Below are 13,028 nucleotides of genomic sequence, written 5' to 3' on the forward strand. Positions count from 1 at the left end.
AAATTCTTGTTGAAATTTACAAAATGCACCAACTGGAATTTTGTATGATGTATTTTAAGAGCATCCCTTATTTTATTTAAAGTGATATTAAAGTCTTGTTTTCGTTAAAAATAACAAACATGGCACTCTTACTTACCTGTTCTGTGCAGTGGTTTTGCACAGAGCAGCCAAGATCCTCTTCTCGGGTCCCTCTTCGACGCTCCTGGGCCCTCCCTCCTGTTGCCTGCCCCAACAAAAAGCAGCTTGCTATGGGGGCACCTGAGCTGAGCCACAGCTCCCTGTGTCCATTCAGACACAAAGCCATAGCCCGGCCCCACCTCCTCTCTCTCCTCATTGGCTCACTGACTTTGATTGACAGCAGCAGGAGCCAATGGCACAGTGCTGCTGTCTCAGCCAATGAGGAGGGGAGTTCCAGACAACCGAGTCTCTCGTGCAACATCCCAAGATCGAGATGGGGCTCAGGTAAGTATTAGGGGGACCGAGGAGGACTGCTGCACACAGAAGATTTTTTTAGAATGCATTAATTGCCATGGCACCTCATGGCAAAGAACTCTCTGAGGATCTGAAAAAAAGGCCTAGGCTATAAGAAGATTGCCAAGACCCTGAAGCTGAGCTGCAGCACAGTGACCAAGACCATACAGCGGTTTAATAGGACAAGTTCCACTCAGAACAGGCCTCGCCATGGTCGACCAAAGAAGTTGAGTGCACGTGCTCAGCGTCATATCCAGAGGTTGTCTTTGGGAAATAGATGCAGGAGTGCTGCCAGCATTGCTGTAGAGGTTGAAGGGGTGGGGGGGGTCAGTCTGTCAGTGCTCAGACCATACGCTGCATACTGGTCTGCATGGCTGTCATCCCAGAAGGAAGCCTCTTCTAAAGATGATGCACAAGAAAGCACGCAAACAGTTTGCTGAAGACAAGCAGGCTAAGGACATGGATTACTGGAACCATGTCCTGGGGTCTGATGAGACCAAGATAAAACTTATTTGGTTCAAATGGTGTCAAGCATGTGTGGCAGCAACCAGGTGAGGAGTGCAAAGACAAGTGTGTCTTGCCTACAGTCAAGCATTGTGGTGGGAGTGTCATGGTCTGGGGCTTAATGAGTGCTGAGGGAACTTGAGGGAACCATGAATACCAACATGTACTGTGACATACTGAAGCAGAGCCCGTCCCTTCGGAGACCGGGGCCGCAGGGCAGTATTCCAACATAACGACCCCAAACACACCTCCAAGATGACCACTGCCTTGCTAAAGAAGCTGAGGTGATGACTGGCCAAGTATGTCTCCAGACCTAAACCCTATTGAGCATCTGTGGGGAATTCTCAAATGGAAGGTGGAGGAGAGCAAGGTCTCTAACATCCACCAGCTCCGTGTTGTTGTTGTGGAGGAGTGGAAGAGGACTCCAGTGGCAACCTGTGAAGCTCTGGTGAACTTCATGCCCAAGAGGGTTAAGGCAGTGCCGGAAAATAATGGTGGCCACACAAAATATTGACACTTTGGGCCCGATTTTCATCTAGGGGTGTACTCACTTTTGTTGACAGCGGTTTAGACATTAATGGCTGTGCGTTGAGTTATTTTGAGGGGACAGCAAATTTACACTGTTTATACAAGCTGTACACTCACTACTTTACATTGTAGCAAAGTGTCATTTCTTCAGTGTTGTCACATGAAAAGATATAATAAAATATTTACAAAAATGTGAGGGATGTACTCACTTTTGTGAGATACTGTACATCTTTTCTATTATTTTGTGTATGTTGTTGTAACTATACAATGATTTTGACTGATGTGTCGAGTTTGCTCTGAGTTCAATTGGTGGATCAGATTTTTTTCTGGTAGTGGATTTGGACCGAACTCTTTATAGCAGATTTGAGTGCAAGTACCGTGTATTATAGCTGGGTTTTCTTTGTAACACCAGCTGAGTACTAATTTTAATTGGTTAGTTCACCTGTAACCTAATGATGACACATTAGAGCAGTATATAGGCAATTGTGGTGACTAGTTCCAATAGGTAATGACTAAGCGCTAACACAGGGATCTTCAAACTATGGCCCTCCAGCTGTTGCAGAACTACACATCCCAGGAGGCATTGTAAAACTCTGACATTCACAGACATGACTAGGCATGATGGGAATTGTAGTTCCTGAACAACTGGAGACCATAGTTTGAGGACCCCTGCGCTAACATTTGCCTTTTTGTCCCCTGCTCCAACTGTCAACCACTTGTCATATGAAGCTTCAATAAAAGGATTTTTGGAAGTGCAGCCATCCGGAACCCTTGCCTTATACTATCTGCATGGAGTTTGCATGCTGTCCATGTGCTTGCATTGTGGCACGCTGAGTTCTTCTCACACTCCAATGTAGATACTTGCCAGCACACCAAGGATCAGCACAAGGTGGCGTCCAAACGGTTTAGTTAATTGGATGATCACAACACAAAGAGGTGCAACGTTTCGGAGTCACGCAGGACCCCTTCGTTGTGTTGTGATCATGCAATAAACAAAACCGTTTGGACGCCACCTTGTGCTGATCCTTGGTGTGCTGGCAAGTATCTACATCGTGACTTGAACCAGTATCCAGCTGGTTGCTGCTGCAGCACCCAACCTTTAGAGCTTATACCAGGAACGTGTGCGATGGGAATATGAACATTACTTCTCACACTCCAAAGACATGCTAATAGGTTAATTGGCTCCTGTCTAGATTGATCCTAGTATGTATGTATGGATGTATGTATGCATGCATGTATGAATTGGCTATGCGTGTGGTCCTAGTATGTATGTACAAATTGGGTATGTACACGTGTAATCAAATTCTGGATGCCAGTCCAAAGGCCATGAACATGGGGAGGGTTAAGGAAAGATCCAGTGACCTACCTCAAAAAATAAATAAAAATTCTATAGCAAAGGCTTTCAAGTGTTATCAAACATGGTGCCCAAAGAGCTAGCCTATGAGAGAATATCACACACACACAATTTTATTTAACCTTTGCATCAAAGTATCCCATGCACTCACCAAAAATATTCTATCAGTGTACAATCATTGCTTTGTATCAAATCTGCATATGGTGGCGGGCCACGTGGCAAGTAACACTCGGGGCTCCCACCGATTCTGCATTATAGTGAGTTAAACTATTTCATTTTATATTACAATGTAATAATAGAAATAATGCACTATAGTCATCCTGACACCATAACAACCATGGTGCCTTGATGATTAAAGCGCCAACAGCAGCTATTCCCCCTATAAATTGATCCGCCCCTGACTGAGCCTTGACAATAAAACCTGGAAGCGGATTTGTTTCTATGCAGAGCTGCACAATATTTTGCACCCCACAGTTTTAGTAAACCCCCCCAGTATTTTGCTCATAGACATCTCATAAATACAGATGATGATTGGCAGTCAGCAGCCAATGATACGTTAAGGAGCGCAAACTCATGCAATCATTTTAGAGAACCAACATTTCAACACAAAATAACATAGAAATTGACAATAAATCAATAGCATAATATTCAGCTAATCTGTGCACCCACGTGACCACTAACAACTAATCACAGTGGTCATCACATGATCAGGTGCCTTCCCAGCAGCTTCCAGAATAAGAACCCCACACCAGCGGTAAAAACAGGCCGTTGAGTCATGGTATTATCTGCCCGCACTGTCCAACTGTTGGAATACGGAATTGTATTTTGTGCAACAATTACTGTACATTAGTATTTAGAAGAGATCCATTCTTCAACCAGTAGATGGCAGCCTTTATAAGTTTGTAGCTGCATCTATGGTATGCTCTATGTCTTTTACCTGAATAATGTTTCCTGTCTGCAATTAAGCAGCAAAGCCCACGTGGAATGTGCACTTTTTGTTCTGTAGGGCTAAAAACAGAATTGCTAACACCACCTAAACCCAGATATGTAGCCGCCAAATGGAGTCTAGTTAAGTAAATGGGGCCGTGCCACAATCGCCTTGTAACTGTTAACAAAGCAGTTGTGACATGGGGGTTTGCATAGCTCCCAACTGTCCCTGATTTCGAGGGACTGTCCCTGATTTGGAGCAATGTTACTCTTTCCTCCTCATTTGTCCCTTATTTTGGTCTGATCCATATAGTTGTATGTAAAATGGACTTTTTATCTTTTAAAAAGTGTTTCCCAGTGCTAAACCTTTCATCCAATTTCTAAATTGCTGCATTTGTACATTTTAAAAGCCAATATAAAAGGAATAGTAGTGGGGAAAAAAAAAAGTCCTTAAACTTTTGGTTAATTCTCCTTTAAGGGGGTGTGTCAGGGGGCGTGTCCTATGCCTACATATGTTTGTTAGTAGGTGTCCCTCATTACCATTTCAAAATGTTGGGAGGTATGGGTTTGGCCTTTTCAGGGTTAAACACAGGTGCTGTGGAGGTGACATATCACTGGCCAGCCGCCTGTCAACCACCAACTGATCCACAGTGGATTGCTTTGCAGAGCAGTGGCAAGGGCTGCCACACTTTGAATGAGTCCTTAAAGCGGAGTTCCACACAAAAATGGAACTTCCGCTTTTCGGAACCCTCCCCCCTCCGGTGTCATATTTAGCACCTTTCAGGGTGGAGGGGGGGTTGCAGATACCTGTCTAAGACAGGCATAGACTCCCACGGGAGTCTACCCCTCTTCCCGTCCCTCAGCGCTGTCTCCTGGGAAATACACAGGTCCCAGGAGATAGCGGGGACTAGTCACGATACGCAGCAGGGAACTGGGAAGTGAAGCCGCAAAGCTTCACTTCCCGATTCCCTCAGGCAGGATGGCGGCGGCAGCTGCCGAGAGTCGAGCGAGTGACCGGCGTTGGCTGCCCACATCGCTGGACCTTGGGACAGGTAAGTGTCCATTTATTAAAAGTCAGCAGCTGCAGTATATGTAGCTGCAGGCTTTTAAATTTTTTTTTTTTTATTTTTTATTTTTTTTTAGGTGGACTTCCGCTTTAACCACTTCCCATCCAGGCCAATTCTGACATTTCTCTCCTACATGTAAAATTCATAATTTTTTTTGCTAGAAAATTACATAGAACCCCCAAACATTATATATGTTTTTTTAGCAAAGACCCTAGAGAATACAATGGCAGTTGTTGCAACTTTTTATCTTGCACAGTATTTGCACAGCAAGTTTTGTGCTTTAGAAAAAAAAGAAAAAAGAGAAAGAAAAAAAAAAAAAAAAAAAACACATTAAGTTAGCCCAATTTTTTTGCATAATGTAAAAGATGAAGTTACGCTGAGTAAAGTAAATAGATGCCTGTCACGCTTCAAAATTGCACACGGTTGTGGAATGGCGTCAAACTTCAGTACTTAAAAATCCCCATAGGCGACGCTTTCAAATTTTTTACTGGTTACATGTTTTGAGTTACAGAAGAGGTCCAGGGCTAGAATTATTTCTCTCTCTCTAACGTTCACGGCGATACCTCACATGTGTGGTTTGAACACCATTTTCATATGTGGGCGGGACTTACGTATGCGTTCGCTTCTGCGTGCAAGCACACGGGGACAGGGGTGCTTTAAAATTTTTTTTTTTTTTTTTTTTTTATTGTTAATTTTACTTTTCTTTTTTCAGTTTTGATCACTTTTATTCCTATTACAAGGAATGTAAACATCCCTTGTAATAGGAATATGGCATGATCGGTCCTCTTTACAGTGAGATATGGGGTCAATAAGACCCCACATCTCACCTCTAGGCTGGGAAGCCTGAAAAAAAAAAAAAAAAAACACACACCACACACACAACATGATCTCAGCTTCCTAGCCGATTTGTTTGAATGCAGAGGCCGGTCATGACGTCATAACGTCGCGCAAAAGCAAGAAATTGGAAAACAAGAAATTACAGATTGAAATGACTGATGGGCACAGTGGCAGAGTTTGATGGGCACAGTGGCAGCGTTTGATGGGCACAGTGGCAGCGTTTGATGGGCACAGTGGCAGCGTTTGATGGGCACAGTGGCAGCGTTTGATGGGCACAGTGGCAGCGTTTGATGGGCACAGTGGCAGCGTTTGATGGCGGGAGTAGGGGGCTGAGATGTGGTCAGATAGTGATGTTTATCATTTAAAAAAAAAAAAAAAAACTATTGTGCTCACCTACCAATATATACAACAATACATAATACAGAATTGGTATGTAAAGAAAACATCCTCCTGTTATAAGATGTAAATATCTATATAATCCAACCCCTAGCACTCTATGTATGTCCAGATAATGTGAAATATATTTATGACAATTCGTGTAACCCTGTGTTATCCAAGCTCTCAGTCTGCACCATCAGAAGTGTAAACTCACCACATAAACACAGAGTTACATGAATGGTCATAAAGGACCTTCACTTTATCTGTACAGAGTGATTGGGGGATGTTATATAGATAGGGATGTGTGCCAGTTTGGGAGATATCTGTCACACTCCACTGTCTCTTCATTCTCCTCTTCTTATCACTGATCACAATACCTACAAGACAAATCCTACAGAAACTCTTGCAGCTTTTCTTCCAAGGAGACTTTACTCAGTAAAAAAATGATCTCACCTCCTCCCTGTAGTGTGAGCGGGCATCCCGGTGTCTTGCTGAGAAAGTTCCCCGGGCGGATAAGGACCCCCCTGTATTGCGCAGGCGCAGCGAGGCCGTGCCCGTGTTACAGGCGCCGTGTACAGCTGACTTACAGCTTTTCATCTTCGGCTATTTCCGGCGGCTCGTACTGCGCAAGCGCTGCGCCTGGCAGTACAGGGGGGGTCCTTATCCGCCGAAAGGGAACTTTCTCGGCAAAAACTGGCCAGCAGTAGCTACAGTGAGCTCCGCCCCTCAGCACACCGCACTGGTGATTGGAGGAAGGGGGAGGGAGGGGGTGGAGTCAGATCTCCCGGTGCAGGAGACGGAGGGAGAGAAGAGCTGCTTTGGAGGTTCTAAGTACATATACCGCCGTTGTCTTGCCGAGAAAGTTCCCCCGGCGGATAAGGACCCCCCTGTACTGCGCATGTGCAGTACGAACGACTACAGAGCTGCCGAAAATTGTCGAAGAAGGACAGCTGATCGTCAGCTCTATACGGCGCCTGCGCACTACATTCTGCCCTAAGTCCACGTTAAAGCCCCACCATCCAAGTGGACATAGAGTTAGACTATTAAAATGCGCAGCAAGGCCGTGCCCGAAGCGTGGCGAGCCCGCGAGGGGCCTATTACAAAGTTTTTTTTTACTATAGTCTTGGCACGCAGGCGCCGTGTACAGCTGACTCAGGTGTTCAGCTTCGGCTCTTTTCGGTGGCTCCCTTGTTCCTACTGTGCAAGCGATGCGCCTGCACACTACAGGGGGGTCATTATCCGCCGAGGGGAACTTTCTCGGCAGAACACCGGCACAGTGTATGTATTTAGAAGCCGCTGTCCCCACAGTGACAAGTGTACCCCCCCCCCCATCCACTTACTCTGGGCCCTCAGTCTGCCCCTGGTCAGATTGGAGGAGACTGGCTCCACCTGCTAGGTGATGGTGTGCTGCTGTGATAAGCAGCCGACACCTGTCACAGAGAGCTTCATTTCCGTGCCGGTCCACAGAGGATATGCAGGAAAGTACCCAAAGCAGCTGTTCCCGCTCGGGCCCCTAGGGGCCCCTTACAGTTGTATTAAAAAAAAAAAAAAAAAAACACACACACACGTCAGATGCCCCTAACAGCAGCTTTAAAAATGTCCTGTGTGCACGAGCCCTAAAAAGAATATGTGGAGTGCCACGGTTGACTTCTTTCTAAAAATGTGACTTTCCAGGTTGCGTGTGGTTTTAATAATTCTGAGTCACATGCCTAGAACGGGCCTGAGGATCAGATCAGTCAGAAATTTTTCCATATACATTTGTTCTTAGTCTGATTATTGAAGCCAAAGCATCAAAAAAGGTAGCCAAATTTAGGCCTAGGAGACATCAATTGTAACCTGTAATAAAAAGATTACCTTTCTATCATCAGCGGCAGCACCTCTGATTACCATAGCATTGCAAAAGGCAGGTAAATGATTCATCACAAGCAAATAAAAGTAATGACTTACCTCATCAATGGTGTTCTCATCCTTCTTCAAGGCTGAAAAATGAAAAGAAAAGATATGCTTAGTACTTTGTCAAGTAAAAGGTTTCCGGCAAGAAGCAAAGCTTAATATAGGTTTAGTGAATGGCAAACAAACCAAAGTACAGTACACACAAAAAAAAAAAAAAAAAAAAAAAAAAAAAAAACCCACACACACACAAACACACACACTAAACTAAATGGGGGCTACATCAAAAACAGAACACATTGCCTTATGGCCTAAGGCCAGCTATACACGGTTTGAATCTCAGCTGGTTCAGCAGCCGATTGATCAACTTGGGTACAGCCTGGCTGATTCTCTTGCGATTATATATATTATATATGATAATCACTGTTTTCTCACAGCGGGGATGGCTTCCCACACCCTCTCTCCAAGAGAAAACGTTTTGCCCAGTAGGAGGGATTCCAGTAGCAACACTGTCTGTGTTGATGGGGGAATCAAGCAAATTTCTATCCTGTAACCCTCGTTTGCAGGAAAGAAATTCGCTCTGTGTATGGCCGACCTTAGATGGATGGATGCCAAGACTGAAATCTATATGGCAGAATGGACCAACAAGGGGTACTGTATATCTAAAGGTTGGGCTGCTCTTGTACTTTTCAGTAAATGTAATGCCGCGTACACACAAATCGCACATTCCGACAACAAAATCTATGTTGTCTTGCATACACACGGTCACACAAATGTCGGAAATTACGACTGTCAGGAACGCGGTGACGTACGACGAGCCGAGAACATTGAAGTTCAATAGCCAGTGCGGCTCTTCTGCTTGATTCGGAGCATGTGTGGAATTTTGTGCGGCGGAATTGTGTACACACGATCGGAATCTCCGACAATTAATTTTGTTGTCGGAAAATTTGAGATCCAGATCTCAAATTTTGTTTGTCGAAAATTCAGACGGAAAATGTCTGATGGAGCCTACACGCGGTTGGAATTTCCGACAACAAGCTCCCATCGAACATTTGTCAAAATTCCGACAGTGTGTACGGGGCATAAAAGTGCATAGTTCAGGAGAGGACTGACAGGATACGAACCTCATAAATCTCATAATTCAGAGATCATGAAAAGATCAACCTTTTTACTCCAGAAGAACCCTAGAAATAATTTTTAGGTCTTCGGGAGCCCTTCTAAGAAAAGCCCATCAGGGGTCACTAGGAAAATGCCCCTTACGTTGGTGGTCATTAGGAAGAATGCCCCCCCTTACAGTCAGCTAAAAAGATCAATAGTTTCATCCTACTGTGGCAATGAACTTAGAAATAAGAAAGCACCACTAGATGGGGGGGGGGGGGGGGTCAAGCAGCCTCAGCTCAAGGGACCCAAAGCAACTGGTGGATGAACCCTAGGAGTTCCATGGAATCCTGGCTGAAAATAGCTGATTTACAACAACATGTATACTAAAGGGAAGATGTATAATAAAATTACCAGGGAATGAAGGTGGTTTAACCTTTGAAATGTCTTGGGTGCCTGTGCCACATGGTGGGAGCCAAACACCACTGGGGGAAAGGGACCATTACTCATTGGAGTTCATTGTTGTGCGTCAACCTCATGCAGATGTTACCATTAGGGAGCCTTCTGATTTTTTGCGTGGCAGTGGCCAGACCCTGGTGTATTTTTAAAAGAACCAAGTCATGGATATAAAGTCTGGGCCATTTATGATTAAAAGTGGAACATTTAACAATATATGAATGTGACATTCTGAACTGTGAAAACATATGAGATTATATGAAAATATATGAGATTCATCACAGAAACTTGGAGGTTGAAGGCTGGACTTGCAAAGTGATGACATAAGATAACAGAGCTCCAAAATTCTTCTGTATACAGTATAACCTATTTATTTTCACTTCCTGTCTCGGACACAACAGGAAGTGAGAAAATCAGATTTTTCCTTCCTTTCAGTCTTATACCCACCAGGACTTATTGGGAGGGTGGAAATCCCTAGCGGAGACACAAACAGCAGCAAAAACTTTAAACCAGATGCTTATGAATGCTGAGTAAATGTAATCTTGATCAAAACATCTATTTGTTTATTGATCTTTGAGTGTGCATACATGGTTTCTTTAGGCCCTGATGAAGAGCTTGTAGAACGGAGCAGAGCCTTTGAAATGCGTTGACTTCCGTAAATAATCTGTCATTAGATTAAATGTATATCTGGGCTTGAATTTTACAGTGTGTTGCTTTAATTTTAGACCCATTCATATAAATCACAACCCAAGGTGACTATGGAAATCCTTTGGGATGTAAAAGTTGTCAAAATCCAGATTACTCATAATAAAATATTACCATCATACTATTGGATAAAGCAGCAATATAAAATTAATATATATAAAAAATAGGGCTGTGGAAATTAATGATTAATTCCTCGATTAATCGTTAATTTTTTTCAAAATTGCTTTGATCGGTAGGCTACCTGTCCTGGGGCCGCTTTGGGCCAAGCTGTGGCTGCAGCGCAGAGCTCCGCTCCCTCCTCTACTATATGTCATACACGGTCTGCGGGCATCTCCCGCTGTGTGTCTCCGAGCTGAGTGGGAAAACTTTGGCTGCGTTGTGAGAAAAGTCCCGCCCATCTCCTAGATCAGCTCGTGTGATAGATCTCCGAGACATACAGCGGGAGATGTCCGCAGACTGTGTAATCCAGGCACAGGCACTGACTACAGTGAGGCTGCGATTATGGGCACGGTGCGAATGCATTATAGGCACAGTGAGGCTGCGATTATGGGAACGGTGAGGCTGCGATTATGGGAACGGTGAGGCTGCGATTATGGGAACGGTGAGGCTGCGATTATGGGAACGGTGAGACTGCGATTATGGGAACGGTGAGACTGCGATTATGGGCACGGTAAGGTTGCGATTATGCGCACGGTAAGGTTGCGATTATGCGCACGGTAAGGCTGAGTTTATGACGTCCTAGCCATGCCCCGCTATGCCTGGCTTCGGCCGTTGCCATAACAACTAAAAGTAGTTGGATCTGTATGTGCGTTATGAAAGTGAAAAAAGTGTGGCGCTAAAGAATAGTATTATGGGGTAAATGACAGTGATACCTAAAGGTGAAGATACATAACCCTGGGGTGTGTACCCAGATAATGGTGATACTATACGATGTGTAAAAAGACGATCAAGTCTCTTCGTGTAGCAACATAAAACTAAGAAATATGGGAAAATGAATATAACTTGAATAAACACGTGTGTGGACACATAAACAGTGAAAAAAACGTGTATGTATTGAGTATCAGTTTTTGGGGTGGAGTAACCCAACCCAAAAGACAGTTCAAAATTGAATCACAATAAGTAAATAGTGAAAGATTACAGCAATGTAGTTTGCATCAACTCATAAATGGCCTGCTCCTCTAAACAAGGCCTACGTGCAAAAACGTGAGTTCATAAAATGAGTCCATAAAACGTGTAAGTATTAAATGTCCATCATTGTACAATGGGGTGATCCCCGATTGTTCCCCGACAGCTTGGGTGTAAGCAGTCCTTATACAAAATCGATGGAAACCATTAGGAGTGTTCTTGCATGTAAATAAATTCTCGTCTTGATATGGAAACTTTCACCAAGAAGATATAAGTATAAAATGCCCTTACCAGACAAGGTGGACTCACAGGCCCTTGGCGGTGAGCCAAACACGCATGTACCGCCAAGCGGTGTAGTGTGGTAGACCGTATGTGGTTCCTGGACGGAGTCTCCTCAGAAGTCACCGGATGGCGTGTCTCTGGGGGGACTGGGCTGGAAGCAGATATCTTCAGAGTTTGACCTCAGTCCTCAGTTTGGAAGATTGCCTACTCACATGGTTGGTCGCTGAGGAAGCTAAGATAAAAAGAAAAAACTTCCACATGGTGTAAATCCTTATTAAAAACGTAATATCGTTTATTGGTAACAAAAGGGGTGCAAACCAAACGAGTGTACAAATATGGGCAGTAAAAACTCGGCTCACACAGGTACAAAAGATATAAAAAATTATAAAAATTAGCGCAGTAGGTGATGGGGGTAAAGACACAGAGACCCGACGCGTTTCGTCCTCAAAGACTTCTGCTGGGGTACCCAGCGTCGGGTCTCTGTGTCTTTACCCCCATCACCTACTGCGCTAATTTTTATAAATTTTTTATATCTTTTGTACCTGTGTGAGACGAGTTTTTACTGACCATAGTTGTACACTCGTTTGGTTTACACTCTTTTGTTACCAATAAACGTTACTACGTTTTTAATAAGGATTTACACCATGTGGAAGTTTTTTCTTTTTATCTTTGCCTACTCACATGGTTGGTCGCTGAGGAAGCTATCTTTCAAACTGAGGACTGAGGTCAAACTCTGAAGACATCTGCTTCCAGCCCAGTCCCCCCAGAGACAGGCCATCCGGTGACTTCTGAGGAGACTCCGTCCAGGATCCACATACGGTCTACCACACTACACCGCTTGGCGGTACATGCGTGTTTGACTCACCGCCAAGGGCCTGTGAGTCCACCTTGTCTGGTAAGGGCATTTTATACTTATATCTTCTTGGTGAAAGTTTCCATATCAAGACGAGAATTTATTTACATGCAAGAACACTCCTAATGGTTTCCATCGATTTTGTATGAGGACTGCTTACACCCAAGCTGTCGGGGAACCATCGGGGATCACCCCATTGTATAATGATGGACATTTAATACACGTTTTATGGACTCATTTTATGAACTCACGTTTTTGCACGTAGGCCTTGTTTAGAGGAGCAGGCCATTTATGAGTTGATGCAAACTACATTGCTGTAATCTTTCACTATTTACTTATTGTGATTCAATTTTGAACTGTCTTTTGGGTTAGGTTACTCCACCCCAAAAACTGATACACTCAATACATACACGTTTTTTTCACTGTTTATATGTGTCCACACACGTGTTTATTCAAGTTATATTCATTTTCCCATATTTCTTAGTTTTATGTTGCTACACGAAGAGACTTGATCGTCTTTTTACACATCGTATAGTATCACCATTATCTGGGT

At 43.9% G+C, this 13,028-nt stretch overlaps 1 protein-coding gene across 3 annotated transcripts in view; it reads right to left on the bottom strand.

The window, feature by feature from the left end:
• CDK14 (cyclin dependent kinase 14) overlaps nt 1–13,028 on the bottom strand; it is a 678,339-nt gene that overhangs the window by 620,121 nt on the left and 45,190 nt on the right. For all 3 annotated transcript variants that reach the window (XM_073629653.1, XM_073629651.1, XM_073629652.1), the window contains exon 2: nt 8,014–8,045. In XM_073629653.1, the coding sequence (XP_073485754.1) occupies nt 8,014–8,045 (32 nt within the window). The remainder of the gene's footprint in view (nt 1–8,013; nt 8,046–13,028) is intronic.

The sequence above is a fragment of the Aquarana catesbeiana genome, linkage group LG05, assembly GCF_042186555.1.
Source record: "Aquarana catesbeiana isolate 2022-GZ linkage group LG05, ASM4218655v1, whole genome shotgun sequence".
In the NCBI taxonomy this organism is placed as follows: Eukaryota; Metazoa; Chordata; class Amphibia; order Anura; family Ranidae; genus Aquarana; species Aquarana catesbeiana.